This window comes from Geotrypetes seraphini, chromosome 3, assembly GCF_902459505.1.
Source record: "Geotrypetes seraphini chromosome 3, aGeoSer1.1, whole genome shotgun sequence".
In the NCBI taxonomy this organism is placed as follows: domain Eukaryota; kingdom Metazoa; phylum Chordata; class Amphibia; order Gymnophiona; family Dermophiidae; genus Geotrypetes; species Geotrypetes seraphini.
In genome coordinates this window covers 88,035,089-88,052,020 of record NC_047086.1, presented here as the reverse complement: position 1 = coordinate 88,052,020, position 16,932 = coordinate 88,035,089, and the positions used below count along the sequence as shown (strand labels likewise).

The 16,932-nt window shown below is 44.4% G+C and overlaps 1 protein-coding gene across 9 annotated transcripts in view; it reads right to left on the bottom strand.

Annotated features, from left to right (window-relative positions):
* ASAP2 (ArfGAP with SH3 domain, ankyrin repeat and PH domain 2) overlaps positions 1–16,932 on the bottom strand; it is a 317,096-nt gene that overhangs the window by 107,103 nt on the left and 193,061 nt on the right. For all 9 annotated transcript variants that reach the window (XM_033936956.1, XM_033936958.1, XM_033936962.1 and 6 more), the window contains 2 exons: positions 16,379–16,545; positions 6,581–6,714 (listed from right to left, as the gene is read on the bottom strand). In XM_033936956.1, the coding sequence (XP_033792847.1) occupies positions 6,581–6,714; positions 16,379–16,545 (301 nt within the window). The remainder of the gene's footprint in view (positions 1–6,580; positions 6,715–16,378; positions 16,546–16,932) is intronic.

Sequence of the window (16,932 nt, the reverse complement as noted above, 5' to 3'; positions counted from 1 at the left end):
GGAAGCAGATGCGACTTGGGGTAGTTGATCTCGAACCCCAGGAGGTGGAGGAGAGAGATGGTGTGATGAGTAGCTTGTAGCACGAGTTGAGAAGAAGGTGCTTTCACCAACCAATCGTCCAAGTAAGGGAACACCTGGAGGTTGTGAGACCTGAGGAAGGCCGCCACCACTATCAGGCATTTGGTGAAGACTCTGGGGGAGGAAGCGAGGCCAAATGGTAGAACCTTGTACTGGTAGTGGTGGTGCAGTACCTGGAACCGCAGGTAGCGGCGAGAGTTCTGATGGATGGAGATGTGAGTGTAGGCCTCTTTGAGGTCCAGGGAACATAGCCAGTCGTGTTGAGAAAGAAGAGGGTAAAGTGTGGCAAGGGAGAGCATCCTGAACTTTTCCTTGACCAGACACTTGTTGAGGTCCCTGAGATCGAGAATGGGACGGAGGTCTCCCGTCTTTTTGGGTACAAGGAAGTAGCGGGAGTAGAATCCCTGACCCCTTTGATCTGGAGGTACTTCTTCGATGGCATTGAGAAGGAGGAGGGATTGAACCTCCCTCAGGAGGAGGGGGGTTTGAGAGGAGTGTGAAGCAGACTCTACGGGAAGATTGTCCGGAGGAAGAGTCTGGAAGTTGAGAGAGTAGCCGTGGCGGATGATGTTGAGGACCCACTGGTCTGACGTGATGACTTCCCAACGGCTTGAGAAAATGGTGAGACGACCCCCTATAGGCTGTGGAAGAGGCAGCGAGGGTGGATGACTGGCTATGCCCTGGAGAGAAGAGTCAAAAGGGCTGAGATTGTTTAGCAGGCTGAGAAGGCTTGGAGGGTTGAGTGGCCTGAGATCGAGCCTGGGCATGGTGCTGCTGTTGACGGGGTCGTCGAGATTGTTGAGGAGGCGGATTGAGAGGCCTGGCTGAGAACCTCCTCTGGTAAGATGATTGAGGCCGATAGGGTCGAGTAGGCGGAGCCTTCTTCTTCGGCTTGATTAGGGTGTCCCATCTGGTCTCATGGGCCGAGAGTTTCTGGGTGGTGGAATCCAGTGACTCTCCAAAGAGTTCATCCCCGAGACAGGGGGCGTTGGCCAAACGATCCTGGTGGTTGATGTCCAGGTCGGAGACTCTGAGCCAGGCTAAACGACGCATGGCTACGGCCATGGCAGAGGCCCGAGAGGTGAGCTCGAAGGAGTCGTATATTGAGCGGACCATGTATTTACGCATCTGGAGAAGGCCAGAGATGTGTTGTTGGAATAATGGGCCCTTGCGCTCAGGAAGGTACTTCTGGAGGGCAGACAGTTGTTGGACCAAATGTTTCAGATAGAAAGAGAAATGGAAGGAATAGTTGTTTGCCCTGTTGGCAAGCATGGCATTCTGGTAAAGCCTCTTGCCAAACTTGTCCATGGTCTTACCTTCTCTGCCAGGAGGGGTAGAGGCATAGACACTGGAGCCCTGAGTCTTTTTCAAGGTGGATTCCACCAGAAGGGACTCATGAGGCAATTGGGATTTGTCGAATCCAGGAATAGGAATGACACGGTAAAGGTTGTCCAGTTTACGGGGGGCTCCCGGTACCGTGAGGGGATTTTCTAAGTTTTTATAGAATGTTTCCCGTAGGATGTCATGCACGGGAAGCTTGAGGAACTCCTTAGGAGGTTGCTCAAAGTCTAAGGCCTCTAGAAAGGCTTGAGACTTTTTTGAGTCAGATTCTAGAGGAAGTGACAGGGCAGCAGACATTTCTCTCAGAAATTTAGAAAAAGAGGACTGCTCTGGTTTGGAGGTGGCATCGGGTGCCGATGGTTCCTCATCAGATGAGGAGGGATCCTCCTCGGTACCGAGAGGAGTGTCCTCCCATAAGTCAGGGTCCCGGACCTCTGGTGCATGTCGAGACACCGGGGTGGAGGGCGCGGTATGGCGAGTCTTGGACAAAGATTTTCCAGAGCGCACCGAAACGGTACCAGGGGAGGAGGACCGGCGTCTATCTCGGTCCCGAGAAGAGTGCCGCACCGCCTGGTGCCGAGGAGGATCCAATGTGGCCTGAGAAAGAACCACGGGATCGCTATGAAGTTGTTGGGCCGAAAGGATCGGCATGGAGGTGTTCACCGGTACCGAAGGAGTGGACACCGGGGGCTCGGTACGGGGCTCGGGCCGGTCTGGTACCGGAAGGAGCGGTGCCAGGATAGTGGGCAGCAGTTGTTCAAGCTGTTTCTTCAACTGCTCCTGGAGTTGAGCCTTTAAGATGGCCGAGATACGGTCATCGAGGGGTGGCATCGGAACCGCTTTCTTTTTCTTCGGTTCCTTAGATGCCGCTCCACGCCCCGGCGATGAGGAGGCCGATGACGAGGCACTCACCGAGATCGGGGCGGAGCGTTTGCGGGACCGGTTCGATGCCGGTAAGGACGGTGTCGCCACCGTAGCTGGAGGGCGCTCGAGGGAAGAGGAAGGCTTCTTAGCCGGCTTACCTGGCGCCAGCGACGCCGATGCGGGGTCGGTTTTTGAGGTACCGCCGTTGAAGGTGAGGAGTCCATCGCCGACTCGGTGCCGAAGAGAAGAGTTTGTTGAATTCTTCGGTTTTTAAGAGTTCTCTTTTTAAGAGTGGCACAGCGGGTGCAGGAATCCGCCCGATGCTCCGGACCCAGACACTGCAAACACCAATTGTGTGGGTCAGTAATGGAGATCGGGCGTGCACACCGCTGGCACTTCTTAAAACCGACCTGCGGGGGCATGAAGGGGAAGACAGCCTCCGCAAAATCGAAGCCCGAGGCCTGTATACTGGCAACAGGCCCCGCCGGGGCAAATCGAAAGAAAAAAGGGAAAAAGCAAAGTTTTTTTTTTTTTTTTTTGCAAATCAAAGAAAAAATAAACCCGAAGGTAAAGAAAGAAAAAATAAGGAAAAAAGCGCGAGCGGGAAGGCAAAAAAGTGGTTTCAACGGCCGTTGAAAAAACACACGCGTCTTCTTCGCTCCGCGGAAACGAAGAAACTGGGGACCACGCACTCCTCCGTCGGGCGGGAAGGCACTCGCGCACGCGCGGTGCGGCCAACTAGAAACTTCTAGTTAAAAGGTCCGTACCGAGGGCTCCGTCGGTGACGTCACCCATGTGTTAAGAATATGCTGCCTGCTTGTCCTGGGATAAATGGCGATTTTAGGATTTTACAGGTGCAGGGAAACCCCCCAAAACCCCGATTTGAGTACTCCCCAAAATCGGCAAACTCTGACTCACAGACACCACAGAGACATGTGCTACAATGCATTTCAATTGCAGCCAGCAATACACAGTGCAAGCATAGGGAGATCATTACCTCAGGAGCTGATTAAACTGGATTTTTCAGATCTTCTGGCCACCTCAATTTCCCTGTCACCTCAGACCACAAGGACCCGCCAGGGAAATCAGGAAAGACACACGGCGTGGTTCAGATCCCGGCGTACCTCCTTAGAACCGCAGCAGCCTGCGCTCTACCCCTTTGCAGATGAACCAGGGGAGAGATGGCTCCCAATTCTGGAGACCCGATCCAATCTGCAGGCTGTCCAGAGGGCTTACTGCAGTTTCAGGCTTATAGAGCACCCTCCAGAAGCAGACAAACTTTAAAATGTCTGTGATCTCCCGCCGAAGGATCACTCGCCCAGAGTTGATCCGCAGCATGTGGGCAAACCCGCAAAATAAATAAAAAAAAGACTAGGAATTGAAAACAAATCACGAGCAGAATTAATTTCAACCATGCAGTGAAGCTGCAGGAATGAACTGGGCATGTCAGGAAGCTCCCAGGCAGGTAGCCCATAGGGGAGGGATCATCTTTTAGTTGCCCTGCAGCTGAAGCTATCAGAAATGCAAGATCCCACCAGTTCAGCCTCCAGAGAGATTGAACACGAACTGCTTTGCCTGAATCAGTTCACACTGCAGCTGGACATTGAAGATTTCTGCCTCAGACAAACAGAGGATTGTTCAGCCATGTGTCTCTTCGGGCTCCCTTTTAGACAGGCTTCGAGAGCCTAAAACCCTCAACCCTACTAGCCCCTCATGAGTCTTCGGGTGTGGGGGAGAGGGGATGCAGCCGGCATCCTCTACAGTCCTCTGGACCAACACAAGTCCAGCCAACCTGCGCTCAAGCATCTGCAAAATCAAGGGTGAGCCAAGCTCTCAGTGGAACACCCCCCTAGCTATCTTACGAATTAGTGCAGGCCAGATGCTTCTATGGAGTGCTTTTTCCTCAAATTGATAAGCTGGTTGCATACATAGCAAAATGCATATGCTGGATGTTTGTCCTTAGTAAAATATCCCCTAAGTTTACTCAGCTTGGACTCAATCTGGAATGTTCTATACTTTTGTGGCAAAGGTAATTAAGAAAGAACATTAATTACCCAGAAACAATAAAATAAAATTTCTAATACAGTCCTGAAATCTTCTAAGGGAATATGGAATTTTGTTCTGTTGGAGTTAAGGAGTAGACCAGTGGCTAGTGCAGCAGGCTTTAATCCTAGGGAACTGGATTCAATTCCCATTATAGTTCCATGTGACCCTGGACAAGTCACTCAACCCTCCATTGTCCCAGATACAGAAACTTAGATTATGAGCCCACTAGGGACAGAAAAATGTACCTGCAAATAATGTGTACAATGCTGTGTATGTCTAGTAGTACTATAGAAATTATTATTAGTTGTAGTAGTAGCAGCAGCAGGAAGTGCAAGCAAGCTCGGTAATCTGTGGTTTCTTAGATAAAGATGCATCCAATATTACTCTCAGGCAAAAAGCCAAAGATAAGAATGGAGCTTAATGAAGCCCCATTTTAATCACCTCTGGAAAATTAATAACTTTCTATCCAATATCAGAACTAATTCTGAACTTTGTTTATTCCACTCAATCTGTAATACCTTTTAATCATTGTAAACCCCATAGAACTTCACGGTCTTGCGGTATATAAAGTGTTACTATTATGATTATTATTATTATTATTTATTAATATGAAAATCAGTCCATTATTAAACTCTCATTTCTGAGAGCAGAAAGTAATCTAGCCACAAACAAAAAGGCCTCAGAGAGAGATCTAATCAAATCAAACTTTACAAAAAAGGAAAATTGGATGTCATATACCAGGATGTCCCCAAAGTCCCTCCTTGAGGGCCGAATCCAGTCGGGTTTTCAGGATTTCCCCAATGAATATGCATTGAAAGCAGTGCATGCACATAGATCTCATGCATATTCATTGGGGAAATCCTGAAAACCCGACTGGATTCGGCCTTCAAGGACTTTGGGGACCCCTGCCATATACCAAAATAGGATAATGAACTTCAGTTAAGCAAACAGTCAATAAATATGGGCAAATCCAATTTAAATACACATTTTCATAAACCATCGCTTAGCCATATGACTGCTTAAATAAGATCACAGATAAACAAATCCCAGAAGTTTATATACCATATTTTTCGCTCCATTAGATGCACTTTTCCCCCCCCAAAAAAAGCGGGTGGAAATTAGGGTGCGTCTTATGGAACGAATACCCAAAGCATCTCCCCCATCATCTTATTCTAATGTGGCTGGACGTGGCACAGGCTCTGGCCCTCTTCCTCCTCCCTGACGCCTCCCACGCATACTTTTTTTTTTTTAAACTTCTGGACATGGTGCTTCGCTGAGAGCGGCGCACCAGGCTGGCTGCCTGGTTCCCGCTGCTTCCTCCAAGAACTGCCGGCTGCCTCCTCTTCCATTCTCTTGCGTAGCGGCACACCAGGTTGCCTGCCTGGTCCTGCACCGCTTCCCGCAAGAACCCAAAAATTAAAAAAAAAAAAAAAAAAAAGGTATGCACTGGAGGCATCAGGGAGGAGGAAGAGGGCCAGGGCCTGCCTGTCACCTGCCTGGGGAGTGAGGAGGAAGAGTCCGGGACCTGCCTGCTGCCTGCCTGGGGGGTAGGGAGGGAGAGGCTGAGATCTGCCTACCTGCCTGCCCTGCCAAATTAAAAATAGGGAGGGAGGAGGGAGAGACTGGGGCTTACCTACTGCCTGCCTTAGGGGGGGGAAGAGGCCTGCCTGCCTACCTACCTACCCGCCCTGTCCCGTCCCTACCTGCCTGTTTGCCCTGTCCTTGCCTGCTTGCCAGCAACTAGGCCTGCCTTGCCTGTTCCCTGTCTACCACTAGACCACCAGAGGGGGGACAGGGTAAAGAGCCTGACAGGGAGGGGGACAGGGTGCAGAACTTGGCAAGGAGTGTGGGGTTGGGTGCAGAGCCTGACAGGGAGAATTTGGTTCAGAATGTTTTTTTTCTTGTTTTCTTCCTCTAAATCTAGGGTGCGTCTTATGGTCAGGAGCATCTAATGGAGCGAAAAATACAGTAATCAAAAATGTAACTGGAAAAACATAGTTGGACCTATGATTATTAAGGAACCAATGTGGCATGAGTAAACATCAATCCACATACATGACGGTCCACATGTACACATTTTGACTTGTATACATAACAGGATGAAGAGCAGTATGAAAATTAATTAAATACATCCAGACTTTATAAAAGAGGCACAAAGCAATCACATTTTTGATCATTTTAAAGATATCTTTTTATAAAATTATTCTCATGTCTACAAGTCTATTACTTTCTAGGTTATAAAGATGCTTACCAGAAGTTCAGATGTTCCCAATACATCTAGTGTAAGTGACTGAATTCTGGAGTAGTGAACACCAAGTTCCCTGTGGATTCCTGAGCATTCAATGCATGTCAGAATACCCAGATTTGTTGAAAGCCAGGTAGGTTCTAAAAAAATAAACAACAACTTAATGTATTCAGCACTTTTTATGATTGTTGACACATAAAATGTTGGCAAGAATTAAATAAAAGGAGGCTTGTATCTGTTTGTGTTTGGGGGCAAAATAATTTTCCACTTATAGAAGGGATGAAAAATGATGAGTGGTTTGCTAGAGAAATATGGGAAATCTCATTATATTTTTCTTTTCTTGCTAAGCTCTTGGTATTCTATCTACCTATACTGCTCTAACCCCTCCCCCACAGCACCATGGAGATTGGAATAAATAATCCTGTAGTGCATTCAGAGGAGGCAATATGGCAAAAGAGAGATACAGCAGTGGCAGAAGTCAAGCTGGTAGAATGCAAGAGAGGAAGGTAATATGAGAGTGGATAGAAAGTTTAGAAAGAGCAAGAGGAAAGAATAAAATTAGGGAAGGGTGGCACAAGTATTAAAAGTGAGGAGAAGAGGAGACTGGTGAGGGACAGATTGGAAATGAAAGATGAGTAGAGCAAAGGCAAATTGGGGAAGGGGGAACCCTGAGAAGCAAAAAAAGACCATGGTGAGAAATGGGTCAGGAGGTGAGAGACAGAAAAACAAATTTGAATGAACTAAAAAAAATTTAAAAAATTATTATACAGTACTCCCCCGATATTCGCGGGGGTTCCGTTCCAGGAACCCCCCGCGAATGTTAAAAAACTGCGAATACAGTTTTTAGTGGAGGAGATAGAAGAGGGCAGTTGGAGAGGCAGGAGAGGGCAGCCAGAGCGCCGGTGAGTGAAGGAAATCACTCACGGTATGCTCCGACCGCCTCTTCCTGTACTAAAGTTGGGCCTCACCAATGTTAAAGCAGCTCCTGATTGGTGAAGTCTGACTTTGGTACAGGAAGAGGCGGTTGGAGCATACCGTGAGTGATTTCCTTCACTCGCCAGCACTCCGGCTGCCCTCTCCTGCCTGGTCATTCACGGTCGGAAAATACCACGAATGACCGGGATCACGAATTTGCGGGGAGCACTGTATATTATTTTGAAATTTCATAAATAAAAAAAACAAGCAAAAAAATTCCCATATTTATTGAAAGCTTCTATACCACTACTAATGACGATGAAGTAAATTCAGAGCGATTTACATGAGCAGCTATAATGGAAAAATTAACATTAACTCCAGTAATCATGGTACAGTATTTGAGCTACAATAATATACAGTACAGTAATTGTACAGAAATGGAGTTAAAGATATTAAATAAACAAACATAAGGTTAATAAAAAATGGGAAAATATTCCATAGAACGCCCAAAGTCATATTTTTAAAATAAGATTTCCAATTAAAAAATGAAGTCTCACAACAATTTTCATAATTGGTGCACTGGACAAAGCATGTGCACATTTCCACTTTTTATTTTTGGGAAAAACAAGCACAGACTTGAAAACAGAATCTGCTATATGAGAATCTAGCATGCATTTAAAGCATTTTACTGTTTGCAAAACTAACGCAGTACCTAGTGGGGGATACCCCACATATAACATGCCGATACCATGTTAAAATGCCTATTAGTGCATGATACTCAGCTTAATGTTAGCGCAGAAGCCCTTAGTGACTCTTATTTAGGAGGTGGTAATTGGTCCTGTGCAATCTTCATGGGGGGAATTCATCCAAGGGGAGCTAAGCGCAATAGCACGTGAATGATTAGTGTGTGCTAAAAACTAAGGGCTAGATTCACTAAAATCAGTAATCATTGCTAAACCTGTTTTCACAGGTTTAGTGACGATTGCTGCTAATCGATCCAATTCAATAAACAGCCCACCACATGTTTTTCCCCTTGATCCTCCATTTTCCGATCCAGCCATGCAAATTAGTAAAATCCCATGCAAAATAGCCAAGCGACTGATTCACTTACATTGCTTGGCTATTTGGCATTGGGTTTTACCAATCCTAAATGCTGTAGACCTGTTGGTAACTGTGTTATTGACAAGTGTGCATGGGTTTTTTTCATTTTTTTTTTCAATGGTACAGATATTTTGCATGCAGAGTTTTATATCGCAAGGAGCAGAGTGAATGCAACCAAGGTCCTTCATCAGAAGACCGTCATGTCTCAGTTAAAAATGCATGTAAGCTTATAAGTGATTTTATCATCTTCACTTTAGATGGGATTTAAGCAGTTGTATAGTCGACAGTTTGAAACATACTTTCTTTTCCTTTAGAACACTGTACCCTGATGCAGATATTTATAGGCAAAACATGTATGTCAGCGATGGTTAGAACTAAACGAACACCCATTGGCAATTGTTGAACAATTGTTTGACCAGTGAAAACGTCAATTCTATAGATAAATTATCTATAAATATTTAACATGGAGGGAATATGATTTCTGAAAATGATTTGTAACAGTTGCAAGCTGATGGTTTGATGTAGTGTTTGAATGAGTTAGACAAACCAGTTTGAATTTTTGTGACTAGTTTAAGGGATTCAGTTAAAAAAAGCAACACCAGCATCCTGGTCAAAAATTAAATCATGGAGAATAACCAATTTATTAATAACAAAATGGGTGTTCACTATAAAACATGGCAAAGGGATCAAGTCCAAATGATTGTCTTCTGAACTTTTAAGCAAAAACAGTATTCTAGAATGTGAGGGTTTATACCTTTCCCTCTCTGCTAAGGAGAACAGGCATAGGTTGTTGAATCAAACATGAGAACAAAAAAAGTTAAGGTTTAGTTAGGTACCATCGACATGTACTCTAGTCCTAACGACTTAATGAATTACAGACCTAAAAAGAAATTGATTTTGTGCTAGTCTGGTAAAGTTTTCCAGCATCATCCCCATTGTTGTTTTCAATTTGTCCAGCCATCTGATTGCAGCTCACCTTCTTCGCCTGGTTCGTTTGAGCTTCCCAAACATTATGTCCTTCTCCAATGATCTCTCTCTTCTACCAGTGTGACCAAAATGAGACAGTCGTTAACTTCATCATTTGGGCTTTGAGTGACATAGCCAGTTTGATCTCTTGCAGAATCAATTTGTTAGTTCTTCTGGCAGTCCACAGCATGCATAAAATCCTTCTCCAACACCAAAGTTCAAATGAGTCAATCTTCTTTCTGTCTTGTTTCAGTAGTATCCAGCTTTTTCATCCATAATTGACCACTGAGAAAGTGAGTGCGTGGACATGTCTGATCTGCGTATTTCCTTGCTTTTGAATACTTTATCAAGAGCCTTCATTGACGAAAGACCAAGTGCTATTCTATGAAGTATTTCTCCCTGCTAGTTGCTTCTTTGTTTATGAAAGAGCCCAGGAGATTGAAATCCTTTACAACTTCTATCACCATCAAGCTCAAAATCTTCAGTATTTTCCATGTTCATGATCTTCGTCATGTTTGCGTTCAGTTCTAAACCCATGCTGACTTTCAGCTTTGAATTTTCTCAGTAGATACAGCATGTCTTCTTAGCTTGTGATGGTTGTTTATATTTCAGCCACCAACTTTGAAACCAATGCTCTTTTCTTCCAAATTTGCTTTTCTGAAGATGGCTTCACTATAAAGGTTGAACAAGCAAGGTAACAAGATGCATCCTTACCCAAACCATATTTTATTGGAAACCAATCAGTGTTGCCATATTCTGTTCTCACTGCAGCTTCTTGATTTTCGTAGAGGCTCTCTTATCAGCTGAGTTATGTGTTTGGGTATTCCCATTTGCGCTAGGGTTCTCCATAGTTTATCGTGATCCACACAGTCAAAAGCTTTGCTGTGGTCGATGAAGCAAAAGTATAGGGGCTTTGGCATTCTTTGCTCTTCTCCAATATCCATCTAACATTGGCAATAAGAGTATAAGATTTGCCGCTGCTGGGTCAGACCAGTGGTCCATCATGCCCAGCAGTCCACTCACGTGGCAGCCCTTAGGTCAAAGACCAGTGCCCTATTTGAGTCTCTTATTCCTCAATCTTTTCTGAAACCAGCCTGAATTTCAGGTAATTCTTGCTCAACGCATGACTGTAACTTTTGTTGTATTATTTTCAGCAATATTTTGCTAGCGTGTGAATGCAATCATTCTGTAGTTGTTACAGTCCTTGGCATCTCCTTTCTTTGGTATAAGTATGAACAGTGATCTTCTCCAATCAGTTGGACATGTTTTTCTCCTTCAAAATCTGTTGACACAGTCGTGTGAGGGCCATAATAGCACTTTCAAAGCATTTGATTAATTCAGTTGGAATACCATCAATACCAAATGACTTGTTTTTCAATAAAGCTTTAACTGCTGCTATGACTTCTTTTAAAATATCCGGTTCTTCTTCGATGTCAGTTTCCTGTTCAATTTCCCCAATGTTATCCTCCTTGCCTTTTTGTATAGATTTTCTGTATATTCTTTCCATCTCTTTTTAATTAGTTCATTTGTGATACTTTTTCTCTATCACTGGAAAGTTTTGCTTGTCTTTTTTGTTCTGCTACTTTTCTGGTTTCTTCCGAGATCCCATGTGATTTCTTGGCTCTCTCTTCTGGAGTGTTATTTTTACTAATTATAATCACTAATTCTGGAGTGTTATTTTTACTAATTATAATCACTAATTATAATTTTGATGTCATTACATACCTCTTCAGGCTCTCTATCTCCTTTATCAACACAGGCAAATCTATTGTCTAATGTTATCCAATAATCTGATGGAATATTTTCAAATGTCATATTTTGGGTGGTCTCTAATGATCATCTTCTTGCAAAGCTTTACTTTGATCTTACATTCAAAAGCTTGTGGTCTAGTTTAGTTGTTGCAATCAAACCTGTGGATTTCTATCTCTGTCCTATGCAGGACGTGAGTCTGGCAGTTGCTTGCCAATGATTTGAGGGTTTGTTTGTTTTTTTGGAAATTTTGCTGGGACAATTTTTGCAAAGAACTGTTTGTTTAGGAAAGTTATTTTTGTGTTGCACAGCAGTGAGGCTGGGATGAAAAGCAGTGCTATAGCTGTGCTCAGCACTGATTAAGATGCTCCACACCAGCTGTGATTAAGCCAGGAGAAAGCTGGTGGAAGTTGCTGTTTGTGTTTTGCTGTTGCTACATGAAAACCCAGTGACTTTCAGAATTGGGGAGGGTTCCCCAAAGAACTAGGGTTGGGTCTTTGCGGGTGCTTGTAAAAACCGTTATAAAAGGGGGCCCAGAAATTCTGTGCCCAGTCTTCAAAGGCTGGAGAGTTGCTGTTACTTAAGGAAGCAAAGCCTACAACACTTCATTTTTTCTAAAGGTTGATTTTGGGGATTGTGTTACAGAGAGCCTGGTGAAGAACAGGACTATTTGGTAAAAGCCTAGGTCTGCAGGAAGACGTGGGAAAGTGTTTTCTTTTGTTTGTGCGGGGTTTTTCCTTTCTGGTTTGAAGCTGTGTGAAGCTGCCAGAATAGTGTCCGGGACTTGTAATACTTACCTGAGAGATAACCTTAGTTTACTTACTGGACTGCATCTGGTTACTAGAACTGTTTTTTTTGAAAAGAGAAAAACCAGAGTAATAGTTTTGTATTTTTGTTTTTATTAATTTTGATAAATTAAACCATTGATAGATGTCTGAGTAGGTGTTGGCTTGTTATTGATTATGGTGAAGCCAAAGAACCTGGTCACCGTTTAGGGTCTCCCCCCATTGGGAGCCGCACCAGGAATGTGTTACCACCTGTCGGCGGTCCTCCGCAGTTTCCTAGCGGACCCGGCAGGTGACAATGCAGGGGGTCAGCCAGGGTTGGGGTTTGACACGTCTAACAGGATGTGAAATTGGAGGAGCAAGGGTATCTAGAGCAGAGGAGAGAATGGTATTGTAGGAGGACGGCTTCACTGACAAGTCTTGTGTGATATAGTAGTTGAGAGGGATGAGACAGCAGTGGAGAGGGCTCTAGGATCAATACCTGAAAGTTCCTGAACGTGTTGGTGGAAACTGGCTGGGTCTAGGAGATGGAGTGATGAATTGTGAACATTAACAGATGATAGTCAGAGAGGGGAAGGGCAGTATTGCAGAATTTGGAGGGCATATACACACTGAACACCCCCAAGAATAAAATATAAAAGAAATGTATTGAATCTTACCCAAGTGCTAGCCATCATAAACACTTATTGAAACAGAGACAATTTTAAAAAAAATCACGTTGCTTCAGTCAACAGCTAAGGAAAAGCTGAACCACAAAAACAAAATACAAAACCTGATCAGTACTAAAGGAGTGAAGTATCCAGAAGCAAACTAGGTGCCTGATTCCCTAACAGAATGGGGAGAAAAACATTAGTAAATTGGGCTCTATGTAAATGTGGGCACAAAGGATATGTTGGGTATCATTAAGAAGGGTATCACGACCAGGACGAAGGAGGTCATCCTGCCACTGTATCGTGCAATGGTGTGGAAAAAAGGCGATCAGTAACAAGAAAGCATCGTTCAAAAAATGGAAACAGGATCAAACGCAGGCCAACCAAAAGGAACACAAGGAAAGCCAGAAGGAGTGCCACCGAGTGGTTAGGAGAGCAAAGAGGGAATATGAAGAGAGACTAGCGGGAGAGGCAAAAAATTTCAAATCATTCTTCAGGTACGTAAAGGGGAAGCAACCAGCGAGGGAGGAAGTGGGGCCCTTGGATGATGGGGATAGAAAGGGAGTAGTGAGGGAGGAAAAAGAAATAGCTGACAAGTTAAATGACTTCTTTACGTCGGTCTTCACGAGGGAGGACACATCCAACATTCCGGAACCAGAGGAAATAGAAAATGGAGATCAAGATAACAAGCTGGTCAAATTAGAGGTGAGCCAGGAGGATGTCCTCAGGCAGATAGACAAGCTAAAGAGCGACAAGTCGCCAGGTCCGGATAGCATTCACCCAAGGGTGCTCAAGGAATTAAGAAATGAAATAGCAGAGACACTTCAGCAAATATGCAACCTATCCCTAAAAACTGGAGAGATCCCGGAGGACTGGAAAATAGCTAATGTCACGCCCATCTTCAAGAAGGGTTCGAGGGGCGACCCGGGAAACTATAGGCCGGTAAGCCTCACATCGGTCCCGGGAAAGATGATGGAGGCACTGATTAAGGACAGCATCTGTGACCATATCGAAAAAAATGGACAGCTAAGGTCGAGCCAGCATGGGTTCTGCAAGGGTAGGTCGTGCCTCACAAACTTGTTGTACTTCTTTGAGGGGGTAAACAACCAGGTGGACAAAGGAGAACCCATAGACATAATTTACCTAGACTTCCAGAAAGCCTTCGATAAGGTACCACATGAGCGGTTGCTCAGGAAGCTATGGAACCATGGGGTGCACGGGGAGGTCCACCGATGGATCAAAAACTGGCTGGCAGACAGGAAGCAGAGGGTTGGTGTAAAGGGCCATTACTCGGACTGGCAAGGGGTCACGAGCGGGGTTCCTCAAGGATCGGTGCTGGGACCGCTCCTGTTTAACATATTCATTGACGACCTGGAGGAGGGAACAAAATGCGAAGTCATCAAATTTGCAGATGACACCAAACTATTCAGCAAGGTTGAAACCACGGTTGACTGCGAGAATCTCCAAAGGGATCTTACGACATTGGAAGAATGGGCGAAAAAGTGGCAAATGAGCTTCAATGTAGGGAAATGCAAGGTCATGCATATAGGGAGAAGGAACCCGATGTTCACTTACAAAATGGGGGGATCAATGCTAGGGGTCAGTAATCTGGAAAGAGACTTGGGAGTGATGGTAGACACGACATTGAAGGCGTCGGCACAATGCGCCACAGCCTCGAGGAAAGCAAACCAAATGTTAGGTATCATTAAGAAGGGTATCTCGACCAGAACGAAGGAAGTCATCCTGCCACTGTACCGGGCTATGGTGCGCCCGCATCTGGAATACTGTGTACAGTACTGGTCACCGTACCTCAAAAAGGACATGGCGATGCTGGAGGGAGTCCAGAGAAGAGCAACTAAACTGATTAAGGGTATGGAAAACCTTACATACACTGACAGACTGAAGAAGCTGGGGTTGTTCTCCCTGGAAAAGCGGAGACTCAGAGGAGATATGATAGAGACCTTCAAGATCCTGAGGGGCATCGAAAAGGTTGACAAAGACAGATTTTTCAATTTGAAAGAAACCACAAGAACAAGGGGTCACTCGATGAAATTGAAGGGGGACAGGTTTAAAACAAACGCAAGGAAGTACTTTTTCACACAGAGGGTGGTGGACACATGGAACACCCTTCCGGAGGCCGTGATAGGAAATAGCACAGTACAGGGTTTCAAGGAAGACCTGGATAGGTTCCTGGAAGACAAAGGGATTGAGGGGTACAGATAAGACCAGTGGAAGGTTTAGAGATAACTGTAGAGGTAGGCAATAAAATTAGTCAGGGACCGCTGACCAGGCAATATGCCTGATGGGCCGCCGCGTGTGCGGACCGCTGGGCTGGATGGACCTCTGGTCTGCCCCGGCGGAGGCGACTACTTATGTACTTATGTACTTATGTACTGTGTCCAGGCCTGGTCGCCGTACCTCAAGAAGGACATGGTGGTACTTGAGGGAGTCCAGAGAAGAGCAACTAAACTGATAAAGGGTATGGAAAACCTCTCATATACTGACAGACTGAAAAAGCTGGGGCTGTTCTCCCTGGAAAAGCGGAGACTTAGAGGAGACATGATAGAAACCTTCAAGATCCTGAAGGGTATAGAAAGGGTAGACAGGGACAGATTTTTCAGATTATGGGGAACCACAAGTACAAGGGGGCACTTGGAGAAATTAAAAGGGGACAGGTTTAGAACAAATGCCAGAAATTTCTTTTTCACCCAGAGGGTGGTGGATACATGGAATGCGCTTCCGGAGGCTGTGTTAGGCCGGAGCACGTTACAAGGCTTCAAAGAAGGTTTGGATAGGTTCCTAGAGGATAAAGGAATTGAGGGGTACAGATAGGAGTAGAGGTAGTTTTAGGGATAGTCTGGGACCACTGCTCAGGCAATGGGCCTGATGGGCCGCCGCGGGAGCGGACCGCTGGGCGAGATGGACCTCTGGTCTGCCTCAGCGGAGACAACTTCTTATGTTCTTAACCCACAGTTTCTGGGCTGAGCTGGATGCTAAGGAATTTCTATATACACCAAAATCTCCAAAATGTATTCTATAGAATTTGCTAACTCTTGACACAGTAATCTACCTTAGCTACTTACTGCACAAAGTCAGCATTTATGATAGCTCTCCTTTAAGGTAAGAGTTGTTGTATTTGATGATCACTACTAACTCATGAACAGTTTCTTTTATAAAAGTGGCAGGTCTATCCCTTTTTTATATGGCCAATTCACAGACAAAAGTGTGCTATCAGTCACATCTGGCATGTAGTCCCACCTCACCAGAATCAGAAAGCAAGAAATTCAGGAAGTTATCAACACAAAAACAGGAGAAGGACCTTTGTTCCAAAGACAAAACAAAAAAGTGGAACAAAAGTTTCTGGATGTCACAGGAATCGTAAAACAATCAAAATTTATTGAAGTCCAATATCCAAATATAAAAATATTAAATGTGTCTTGAATGTATAACTAAAAATGTTTGCTCATGTAGATCACAGAATATAGCATACAAATGGGAACATATATCAGACCCAACACACATCAAAAATAACATAGGACATTTCTGAAAGTTAGACAGTGTACTGAGTAATGTTACCTTATACATGAATAGTTATCTTTTTTAAATTCACTTTAGTTTTATTTTTATAACAGAGTTACCTGGTGCACCACAGTCACAACATATATCATTTCCAGTCATCCTTTGGACCTCAGATATAATTTCTTTTGTCAATTCCTGCACAATATTATTTTCTCCAGTGGCCTGACCACCTTTAAATGCATTATTTAAAGCTTCTTCTTTGCTGTTCTGCAGTACAGACATCCATCTGAAAAAGTGTTATGTTTTTTAATTTCATTATTTTCTTTCATTACATTATTTTCTTTCCACCTATTATCAGTTCTCCAAAGTTTTCCTTATCCCAATTTACTAAATTTCCAAAGCTTACTGGGGGTGTGGCACAATGCACATGGGGAAAAGACAGGCATAGCCTCTGATTTGCCAAAATTGATGCAGAGACCCGAGAAGACACCAAAGTCTCAAAGCTTACCAACATACGATGTAAATATTATGTCAAATATTCTATGAATATTAATGCTACATGTTGCTTGTTTAGGATTTTAGATATGTGATACAGTCACTAAGAAAGAATTAGCAAGACTACCGTAATACTAATACAGAATACAGCGGTCAGAATGATTATGGCCTGAGGAAA